This window comes from Nematolebias whitei, chromosome 8 (genome assembly GCF_014905685.2).
Source record: "Nematolebias whitei isolate Nwh7 chromosome 8, NemWhi1, whole genome shotgun sequence".
NCBI lineage: Eukaryota > Metazoa > Chordata > Actinopteri > Cyprinodontiformes > Rivulidae > Nematolebias > Nematolebias whitei.
In genome coordinates, this window is record NC_056505.1 from 13,155,540 (window position 1) to 13,167,136 (window position 11,597).

The 11,597-nt window shown below is 39.5% G+C and overlaps 1 protein-coding gene across 2 annotated transcripts; it reads right to left on the bottom strand.

Annotated features, from left to right (window-relative positions):
- Window positions 1-7,418: 7,418 nt before the first annotated feature.
- On the bottom strand, window positions 7,419-11,350 carry LOC119413262 (homeobox protein orthopedia). Of its 2 annotated transcripts, none has more exons than XM_037680298.1 (3): window positions 11,244-11,350; window positions 10,583-10,980; window positions 7,419-8,396 (listed from the first exon to the last, which is right to left on the bottom strand). In XM_037680298.1, exons 1-3 carry the CDS (start codon window positions 11,317-11,319, stop codon window positions 7,893-7,895), a joined length of 978 nt encoding a protein of 325 aa, XP_037536226.1. In that variant the 5' UTR covers window positions 11,320-11,350; the 3' UTR covers window positions 7,419-7,892. The 2 variants fall into 2 exon arrangements, with proteins under 2 accessions (XP_037536226.1, XP_037536227.1); XM_037680299.1 differs by having other exon boundaries at window positions 11,283-11,331.
- Between the last annotated feature and the right edge of the window lie 247 nt (window positions 11,351-11,597).

Genomic DNA, 11,597 nt, shown 5'->3' on the forward strand with positions numbered 1-11,597 from the left:
AAAGTAGGCAGGATTGAAGTCACACGTGGGCCACCAATTGAATAGCCCTGACTTAGGGTTTGAATTTCTCAGTCACTGTCCTGAGGAAAACTATTTATTGCCTTTTATAATAACTCCATCTGTTTTCTTTACCCAAACCTTGCTTCAGGGTCGCTGGGAGATGGTGCCTGTTTCCAGTTGTCACGACCCTCACTCATGAACAATTCAGACTTACCAATGAGTTTAACATGCATTTTTATTTTATTTTATTTCATTTGTATTTTTAATTTTTTTACATTTTTTTTGGTCAGTGTAAGGAAACCAGAGTAACTGGAGAAAACATGCACGTGCACAAGCAGAGCATGCAACTCCACACAGAAAGATCAGGAGGTGAAACTGCGACCTTCTTGCTATAAGACAACAGAGCTAACTACTTCTCTGTAAGACAACTTATTTCCTGTATAGGTCACTTTAAACAAGATGGGCGTTATCTGTGACTGTCTTTTGTCTTTCTAAGACAATTAAAAACAACATTGTTTTATGTATTTCATTACATTTAGGGTTAATTATTTAAAACTCAGTTTTTATGTGATGCAGTTTTATTCTGAAGTCTAGACTTATTGGTAAGTTTGACTTCCAAAGCTCCTATAACCTTTGAGGTCATATCTTCTGCAGTCAGTGACTTCTTTAGAAGAAGTTTGCCTTTTTCTGGTGTTTTATCATTTCCACTTTCTTCCTCAGGTGACAGCTGGTCACTGTGAACTAATTATAACCATGTTCAATGATCAGCAAAGTTCAGGCTCTATAATCCAGGTTAAAAAAAATCCAACAAATTTAAGTCAGGTCCTGGACAGTTTCTTTTGTTGTTGTTGTTGTTGTTGTTGTTGTTGTTGTTGTTGTTGTTGTTGTTGTTGTTGTTGTTGTTGAAATGTTTCGTCCTTCATCCAAAGGACTTCATCAGTCCTGATGAAGGATGAACATAGACAGGAGAGAAGGCGGACTCCAGAAACCATCTTATCACCATCAAGCTGGTTGGTCCACTAAGTGTGCTGCTTGTGGGACTAAGTTTGTTGTGGTCCTCAGACTGATGAAGTTTTTTGGATGAAGGATGAAACGGTTCAACAATAAAAAATAAAAAAAATAAACCATCCAGAGGACCTGACTTAACTTTGTTGCATGCTTAATGCTTACTTATCTTTTCTTTCAAATAAAGCAGAAGTCCACCAGAGTTTGCAGAAACTAGGTTCAAAAGCACATTTCAATGTTCAAGGTTCTTTATTGTCATTCGCATCGCATGTGGTACTTGAGGTGGAATGACATTGTGTACACAAGGTCCCAGTTACACCCAAGTACAAAAAAAAACAGTATACAAGGATCTAAGATATATAATAAACACTAATAATGTAAAATAATACAGTGTATTAAACAGCAGCCTGAATATGAGTTTGTTGTGAACAGATGGTATGAATACAGCATCTTATGGCTAAGAAATCAGCAACATAGATAATCAGCAGTAATCAACTTTAAAGACATAGTGACAAATGCATTTGCAGAACATGTACTAACTTTATGTTAAGTCAAAGTCTTCATCTCAGGAAATAATGCTTTGTGTCATTTTACTTCTGTATTCTAGTAAAAATATCAAGACTTCCTTTAATTTATGTTTTGAAAACACAAAGTCCAAGACATTCTGATGTTTGTTTTTTTTTTACATTCAGTTTGAACCTAAAATCTGTACACTGTCCCATGAGCATGAAACTGTTTTATACTCTGAAGCATGTCGGCTCAGTAAGAGGGGTGGGTGGTTTGGGGGCTTTGGCGCTCAGTAAATGCGTTCCTTTATCTTTCAGCTTACACTGTGGTCTAGCCAGTCTTATCCCGCCTAATAAACATTGATTAGTTCACATAATCAATGCACTCAATGACAATGATTCAGTGTGCTGTAGAAATGTATTGACTGCAATTCACTTTAGCAACCCTCTTTTTTCATGCATTTTCTGCATTTTATTAAATAACAATAATTGTGCAACTCTCTCTAGAATTAACAGACATATTTCATTAAATGACACTGAGATGAGATAAAATCTATCGACCATCTGTTGGATTTTCTTTTAAAAAATAATAAAAATTGTACTTTTTCCCCCTGAGTAACATAAACTATGCATCATTTACCACAAGATGGCAGTGCTTAGCTGCTTTTTGTAATTTAGACAGAAGCAGGTGTTCTTTGAGCGTTTCACTTTATTTTATAGCTTTTTTTTAATTTCTAAACGAAGATAAGGGTGTAAAGTTAGAAATAAAAGCTTGAAAACATTTTTTTTCCAAAAAAACAATTAAAATGTAGGGATTAAGACCATAATTCTACTGATTAGTTGTGTGCCTACAGAAGAACAACAGTTTCACAATTTTTGTCAGGTGAATTCAAATTTAACATGTAAAACCCAAATAAACTTTCAGTTTCAGGTGATGGAAGATTTGGGGAATACCACAACATTGTTCATATAACTTCAAAAGCAAAATCTAAAATCAAACCACTATCGCCTTTCACTTAACTGTTGAACACAAAGTGAAATTACAGTAGGAAAACCCCAACGTGAGGCGTACAACTTTCCTACTCCTGGTCTCAGTGACCACGCATGACCAGGTCATGTAATGAATGTTGATAAAGTAGAAAAGCGGCTTTAATCAGGACGGATCACTGTGCAGAGGTGGAGAATGTCAGGGAGAGCAGGCACAGCTGCTTAGTGAGAAATCCAATATTGACTGTCGGGATAAATGTCCTGCATATTCTCTCATCTGTCCCAGGGGCCGTGGTATTATGCTTCTCACGTTAGCACTCCTAATTGGATTAAAAATGGCTTGTTATTGGGAGAAAAATGACTGAGAAAACTATCATGATTATCGCCTCTCAACAATGTTGGCTCCCAGAGCTGAAGAGGTGAAGTAATTGCCTTTGATTTGGAAAATGTCAGAATCAGTTGATGCGTGCACACAAACACACACACACACACACACACACGATGAGAGGATTTCGAATCAAACAGTGGATCGGTTATGGTTAGAGTCTAAACTATTATGGTCACTCAGAGAGAAAAGTTGAACTTTGGTTGCCTTTTCTGTTTCTGATTCATTGTTCTTGCTCAGATTACCACACTAGCATCTCATCTGTGTTTGTTTTTTGAATGTATAGACATGCAGTGCAGGCGTGCTTGCTTGAGCAGAAATGAAAATGACAAATCCGTCAGACGTCCACTGGGTTTTGGCTTGTGAACCACCAGGAGCAGCCATTAACAGAATATAAATGCTTGAAGTCACAAAGCAGACAGAATCTCATTCATACTGACACACTACTTAAATTACACATAAGATCTCTGATATCTTCATCATTATATATTGATTTTTTTTAAGGCAGACAAAATAAAACAAACTCGTGCATGTTCTGCTGATGAGAGGATCTAGATCAAGCATGTTGAGGAGGGTTGTTAAAAAGAAACTTCTGGTGAGACAAAGAAAAGGAGGGAAACGAGATGAGTGTTGGAAAAGAGGAGAGGATGGAAACTAGGGAGAGGTAAAGGATTGGGGGAGTAGAAAGAGATTTAAGGCTGAGGCTCAGAGCAGATGTTAGCACTGATGATGATGGATGTAGGTTGTTGAAATGCAGAGTTGTTATCATGAGAGGCACTCGCAGCCTTCTTACAGCACACTTTCCCCCCAGATGTCACAGTGAGCGTGTGTGTATGTGTGTGTGTGCATGCACGCTTGCATATGTGTGTCACAGCAACAGAGAAAAAAAGAGGCTGAAATGAGCACCATATAATCTCTTAAACTTATAAAAACTATATATGTTTAATGCGTTTTACTGAAATAAAATTTATTTTGAGGTTTAAACTTACACCAGAGTTGAGAACAAGGAGGATTTAGTGACTGATTGGCTCAGATGAGGCTAATGAATAACTATCTTTTATGCTCTTAAGTGCAGGGATGGGACAGAGCAACTTCCCCTAATGGTCTAAATTGGATTCGTTTGAAGATTTTTCACCTTCCTCTCCCACAAAATGAGGTTACATTCTCCTCTGCTGAACCAAGCATCACCAGGTTACCACATCCATCCATGCAGTAATCCGAGTCAACAACAAAAACCACACGCTGCACACACAAACATATAAAACAGCCATTTAAGCAGCAGGTGGTCTGTGTCTGAGCGAGTGAATGGGGACACGTCAAGTGGTGATAACCTGCCTTACACTCTAACCAGATAAAAGGTGCAGGACAGAAACACGTCGGTAATTGATTGCTAATTAGTTCTTTAGTTGTCCTCTGTTGTGTCCGAACCGAGCTTTGCTTCAGGTTGCCTAATTACGCAGGCCGACGAAGGACTAGGCAACCTTAGTTCATACTTAAACACTGATGCAACTTCAGCAGAAGACACGTATCCAGAATACTGTAAAATCATTACTTTAGTAAACGCAATGAGTGAACTTAACATCCTCCTCTTCCTCCTCCAAACAGTGTACAGTATGTGTTACAGAGGAGTGTATGCCATTTCCACTAAGTTGCTGTAACCACATCTCTCTCCCTCTCTCATCAGAGCATGAGAAATTGCCTAATGAGGAATGGGTCGCACATTTCCACAAACTCATTAACCCGCGAGCGAGTGAGACTAATTGCAGCGTTTGGGTAATATGATTTCACATCTGTTACTGCAGTCCAGGACACAGTAGTCAGCATAGGGGCCGGATCTGGTGGGCTGAGCCGAGCATAAAAAAATAAATCCCAGATCTGCACGAGCTCTCACCTTTACTGCAGCTGCAGAGTGGATGGATGGAGCAGCAGTCGGTCTAACTGGGGTTTAATCAGCTGTCAGTATCTCGTAATTACATACCTTTGCAGTGTGGGAGTACTTCTGCTTTTAATTCTAGAAAGAAAACCAATAATTTCTGTTTGAATTGAGATATAAGTGGTGGACTTGCCTCATAATGAAAACAGTTTAAATCTGCAAATTATTTATTTTTCCTTTGCTATTTCTTGGATTTATTTTTTAAGGTAGTAATGTCATAAAGACCTGTCAAAAAACAATTAATAAAGTAAAAACCATTAAATCAGTGCATTTAGGTTTCATTTTGTTGATTTATGCATACTTAAATTAATATTTGTAAGCAAAATTTGTGAACAGCTATTGACTAACCATGCTTTTGTTTACTTACAGCCAAAGAGATAAATATAAGAGGTATTTTGGATTGAGGATTTTAATTTTTTTTATGTATTAGTACATATTTATGCACACGTTTCATCAGTAAAGTAGATAAATGCGCTTTCACATCAATATATCTGGAAAACTTAAACTCCTTCAAACTGCACCATTTGTTATACTGTAGTTCAGGATAATCATTTATGTTTGATTTCATCGTTTTTCTTCTACTAAACTATTAGGTTGAAATTGTTTTCCACAAATAACTAAGTGTAAATTTAGGTTTACATTGTATTTTTATGGGTATAAACAGTTCATAACAACTTGCCACAGTTTATATCCAAATATTTGCAGTAAATTGAAAAAAAAAATCAATTATCAAGTGATTTCTTCTTCCTGTGAAGCAATTTAGCTTTTTTTTTTCCACTCAGCAAAAAAAAAAAAGTAGCCTTTTTCTTATCAAGTTGTAAAAATAGTATATATATATATATATGCTGGAAAACTTCATACTTGCATTAAAATCAGCAGAAATCCAGCAGATCTTTGGATAAATAAAATGTCCAGGGTCTTGACTTGGTATTTTCAGTTCTTTGACAAATTACTGTAAACAAGTTAAAGCTAATAGAAAAGAGTGGGAAACAACTATAAAATATGTAAAAATGTAATATTATTTTGTTAATTATGATTAATCTTTTGTTTAACCTCCCAACATTGTTACTGAAACTTCATTATAAGTTTACAGGCAGTGGGACTGCTTATGGTAATGCCATATCTCATCAATTACTATCCCGTGACCATAAATTGGCCTCAGCGCTGCCGAAGAGATGAGGTTAACTCGCTGATTAATTTGAGCTGCTGTGATTTCAGGCTCAAGTTGACACTTATACTCTTTGACACAGAAAGTGAGGCGCGCTCACATTCATAATGGAGAAAATTGTATTTACCTCGTTCGAGGCCGCCGCTTATTAAATCTCTCATCAGGAAACTAAAGAGATGCAAATAAATAAATAAATAAAAAGGTGATCTGGCTCATTGTTGTGAAATTAATCTGATAAATGTCAAAAAGGCACAAGGAAAGGAAAACAAACTTAAAACTGATTTAGATTCAGATTGGTTTAATGTTTACAAAACAGATTTAATAATCACATTTAGGATGATAATAACTGTGTTTCTAAATGTTTGGGGGAAAATATGATATTTCTATAGGCATATTTAACAAAACATAAACTACTGATGTAAAATATTTCGTTCACATTTGTCTATTTTGAAAAATGAAAGAAAATTCGAAAAATATTGTTCATCATTTCTTTAAATAATTTCTTTTTTTTTTTCTTTTTTTTTTTGGGGGGGGGGGGGGCTTATTTGAGGATAAGTTATCATGGAACAGAGATGTTTGTGGAACCATCATTAAAATGTTCTTGCCATCACAGCAGTCTGTTGTTAATAGTTTGCATGCACCTTTAATAAACCAGCTCAGCCTTGAGGCGGGTGATAGTGTACATGTGCCTCGATGCTCTAAAATCAGCTCAAAGAAGGTTAACAGACAAAAAAGTCTGTTCTAAAATCAGATCAAACAAGTTATTTTAATTTAAAAAAAGAGCGTGTTAGCTGTAAAGCAAAAAAACACTGACTTTTAAATTCACATTACTAGTGAAGCAAACCGGTATATTCGGGTTATCATTTGCTGCAGTTAACTACATGCTCCACTTTAAAACTAAACACATAACACATGCAAATACCACCACTCAACTGTTTTTGCATGTCATATGTCTTTATTTTCCTCCAGACATTTAGACAAAATATTTAAATATTAGCAGATGAGTTGTCAGAGCCACGTGCTCTCTGTGGGGTGACCGTTATCTACATATTTCTTCAGGACCAGGGATACTTAAATTTGATCATCCAAAGTGCCTAAAAGTTATTTTTATTTCAATATGCAAAACAGATTAGATAGTTTTGGATGCATTCGTGCGGTCGAAATTGAACAGAGACATAAATCGGTGTTGTTCTGACATTCTTGAAAAGTACTTTTATTTGTTTGTTCATTTTTAAATCGGTACAAACCCGTCAATATGATGCGTTTCGACGTGAGATCAAACACTTAAGAAATGTGTCAAGTAAAAGCACATACAATAAGTTAAAACATGTCACAAAAAAGACCAGCGTGTACAGCAAGAATGTTTCATCTACACAAAACATCCTAAAACAGAGTAGGAGAGGTCATCTTACTTCATTTCGTTAAGTAATTTATTTATTTATGTATTTTTCTGCACCTTGATTTATGCCCACGTCTCAGACTGAGTGTGTAAAATCAGTCTTCATCTCTTTCTCGTGTAGTTTTAACCCTGGGACCCAGTTCAGGAGGCTCACTGTCGGTGTGGTGGACTGTCACCAAAGTCCAGACTCAGAAATAACCGCTCGACATAACAACGTCACCTGCGTACAAGAACGTGTGCGTAAAGACACGTCCATGAAAACATAAATACAACAATTGTTTGGCTCCCAGTAAATAGGACCTATAATCTAGAGATCATTACATCAGTATTTATCTTCAAGAGTTCATCATTTGAAATAACAGCTTCTTCTGTCCACCAGTTTCGTCTTGTTATTTTGTATTCGGTCACATTGGACTCCATTCTCTCAAGTCTCTCTCTGGTTTTGATCTAAACAGCAGGAGTAAAACGGGGGTGGGGGTGGGGGGTGGGTGCGGTGAGGTGAAGAGTCACTAAGTGAAGCTCATGGACACTGTGTGCTCCAGCGCTTTGCGCCTGAGTGACGCAATGCTTGTCCCTCTCCACATGTCACTGTCCGGGGAGCTACACAGCTGCGGGGAGCCCGATACGTTCGTGGGGCCGGAGAGGGACGCCGACATTCCCGGGAAAGGCGACTGATAGAGGTGGGACTGCAGGCCGGAGCCGTTGGAGGACAGGCCGTTGGAGAGACCCATGGAGTTCGGCGGCGGGCCCGGACCCAGGCTGCACTGTGACAGAGACTGCGCCATGCCCGGCTGGCGGCCCAGGGCCGGCGGCAGCTGCAGCTGCGACACTCCGGGCATCCCCGTGGCCCAGCGCGAGTCGTTGGCGTGGAACGAGCACAGGCTGTTCTCCATGGCGGCCGCGGCTGAGAACTGTGGCAGGCCGGGTGTGGGGAGCAGCGTGCCGGGGGCGCGGAACACGTTGGTGGTCTTCTTCCTTTTCTTCCACTTGGCGCGTCGGTTCTGGAACCAGACCTGAAAGCAACGGAGCAGGAGGGCGCACATCATTAAAGGCACCCGGAAATATGAATATTCCCCCTGACTCCCCCCCAAAAAATGTATAATCTAACATTCAAACAGTTTTAGTCTGTAACAGATTCTATTAATTGTGTTCAATTAGTTTAATTGCTTCCCAAAATTAGGGTCGAGAGTACGATTTCCAATAATCAAATAAAAATTAAAAATCAATCCTATATGGATTTTTTTATAGCTGTGGAATAAAAAACAAAATAAAAAAATGAATAAAGCATGTATAATTGTTATAGGGTTGTTTGAGTTGTCATTATGTCCTTGTGGCTTCAAAGGCTTCAAAAATGGGTGTCACAAGACTCTTCCGGTGTATTGTTGAGAGTTCATGTATGAAATGTTTTGGGACCACAGCTTCACAGAAGGGCCAAAAATAGCCAACACCAAAATTTCACTGAGAACTTGGTCATTAATGTAACCGGAAGTTGTTGTTTTGTTTGTGCAGCAATTCGGCCAGACTGACCAGCTGTTTTCACAACAGCTGGTGTAATTTATCAATCCCAGATTATATTAGACTTAAAGCCTTTATAATACTCTTGTTGGTTGTAGAGAGTCTCAACAATATAAAGAAAATTAATTATTCATGGGGTTTTACATCAACTTGCTGAGGCCACGGCGCGCGTGTTTCAGCAAAAGTGAGAGTAACAATTTATAAATATTGCCATATTTGCAAACAGGTCGGTCAGCTTAAAATTATATGAGTTTAATGTGCCCATCCTCCACAACAAACCGCTAACAAAGCTTGAAAGAAAATAAGGGGGGGGAAAAAGACGACGCACGCGCAACACCGTTCAGCTTTATAAAGATTTCATCATCTACGGCTGTGATTAATGCGCGCGCGAGGCCGCGAGTCGATGCCGGCATATTAAAAAGTGAAACCTCGCTCTCATTCCGCTCAGCCAGCCGTGAAACGTCGCCCAAACCCATTACACCCGAGGAGTGGGGGGTGGAGGGGGTGGTGGTGAAAGAAAATGCAATTTCTCATTCCATTAAAAAAAAAAGAAAGAAAGAAGTGGCCACAATATATTGTTGAGCCGTATTAAGACGTCGCTGATGGAGCATTTTAAAGGAGAGGCTGCAGAGGTGTGCGCGCAACACGCCCACTGAGGGCTGCACCTGAGCGGCCATGTTTACCAACAGCAGCCGGCGGAATGCTGCGCCTCTCCGAACAGAAAGAATTCATTATTAAGGTGACTAATGATTGTTCTGCTTTTATTGCTTTCACTTGGATCATTTACATGAATCTCACATCGCTGCTTAATAACCCGTTGACTGTTGAAAAGAAGACTGAAAATGGTTGATAATGCGCTTGGCTTCGTATGGCTCGATATGTTCCGGGGCTGCTTTTCAAAAATAAACTCAGCATTTAATATTTGTTGCGATACAGGATAGATGCGTGTCTAAACTTGAAATGTTTGCCCAGGACATCCTTGTAAAAGAGGTTAATAATTTCAATGGATTTATTTCCTGGTAAAATAAAGGTTTAAATAAAAATGAGAACGTTTGTTTCAAAGAACTCTTTGTTGAGCTGAAAGAATAGGGCATCATTTGACTATTTTTTTCCCCTATGAAAAAAAAATAATTAAAATGGGCTAAATTACCTTGTGAACTGGATGTGACCTAAACACAATAAATATTTGCTGCTGTAAAAATTAGGATTATATTCCGGCCCGTGAACGAGCCAGGTGCCTGTAATGGACCAAGTTCAGCACCATGGACAGCGCCCGCGGCGAACCCGTGTCGGTAAATTACAAATTATTTACTCAAATATAAACGATTGTTTAAATTCAATCTAAATTCTTAACAAATGGATTAGTAATAGTTTCTAAAAAACAATATTTTTTGACCATATTCATATAGAGATTTTTCCACACTGGTATTTGACGGACTGCAGTTTCCTGAATGACAGCACATTTAACGCGTTACTTGATCTGGCTTTTATCAGCCGGATCATTGTTTCTATGTTGCTTAACTGTGCTAAACTTACATCCTAACTGTTTTTAAACACATTAGTCAGTGATAAACATCCTCACATAGTTTCCGGGTGGCTCTGTTGATTTTAGAACAAATCATATGTGAACCCAAAGCGGTCATCTCATCTAAATCTCACACTCGCCCTCATGCCGAGTGTTTACCTGAACTCTGGATTCGGTGAGACCGATCCTCAGTGCCAGCTCCTCCCTCATGAAGATGTCTGGGTAGTGGGTTTTGGCGAAGCTGCGCTCGAGCTCGTTGAGCTGCGCCGGCGTGAAGCGCGTCCTGTGCCGCTTCTGTTTCTGCTGGCTCGCGCTCTGTCCGGAGCTCTGCTGCTGCGGCTGCTGCTGCTGCTGCTTCTCCTGCTCCTTCCCGTTCACCGGCAGGCTGGAGTTGGAGCCCACGGCGGTGATGTCTTCACCCGGCAGGAGAGTGGCTCCCTCCACGGAGTCCGAACCCGGCGCCATGTCTCCCGGATGGCCCTGCTCAGGAACCCCACCTCCCAGCCGACACTTGAGAGCTTCTCTGTGTCCGAGTAGCTCCGCAGCATCCTTCATCCCTGTGATCAGGTTAAAGGCAAAAAACAATCTCACCTTTAAACTTAAACAACACGAAATACTCTTCTGCTGTAAGAAATGCTAGAAATATTACAAAGAAACATAAAAAAATAGAATTGCTCGAAGGTATTTTTTGCAGTCAGAGCAGAATGTTATTAAATTACTAAAGAATGAATTAACTTAACCAAAGATAAATTGCTTAAACAGTTAACACAATTAACTTCACTGCCTATTAAGGAGGTTAAACAAGAAGTTGGATTCTTACACTGGAGTTTAGGGCCGGAGTTTAGTGATGATAACTCACCGAGCCGAGCATCCAGGAGGTCGGCGTGAGAGAGCATGGCGTACCGCTCCAGGGCGAACGGAATGTGCTACCCCCACACAAAAAACTGCAACTTTAGGGGCAAATTTAAAAAGTGTATACGGTCTAAATGAACGAAAATGCGGTTTGTGGTTAAAAAGGGGGTCCCTTGCATTATAATGTCCTTTAGAGCGACGGGGAGGCGCTTATTAGTTGAAAGAACCCGTGAGCTTCCTCAAATAGGAGCCAATCAGAGCAGGAGCCTGGAAATGTCAGCTACATGACTCCCCCCTCTTCCCCCCTCCATTTTTTTTTCTT

Coding starts and splice junctions, on each gene's coding strand:
- LOC119413262 (XM_037680298.1), bottom strand. CDS start 11,319: ATGCTCTCTCACGCCGACCTCCTGGATGCTCGGCTCGGTGAGTTATCA. Junction 10,981..11,243: donor CTCCGGCCCTAAACTCCAGT/GTAAGAATCCAA, acceptor ACCTGATCACAG/GGATGAAGGATGCTGCGGAG. Junction 8,397..10,582: donor TCACCGAATCCAGAGTTCAG/GTAAACACTCGG, acceptor CGTTGCTTTCAG/GTCTGGTTCCAGAACCGACG.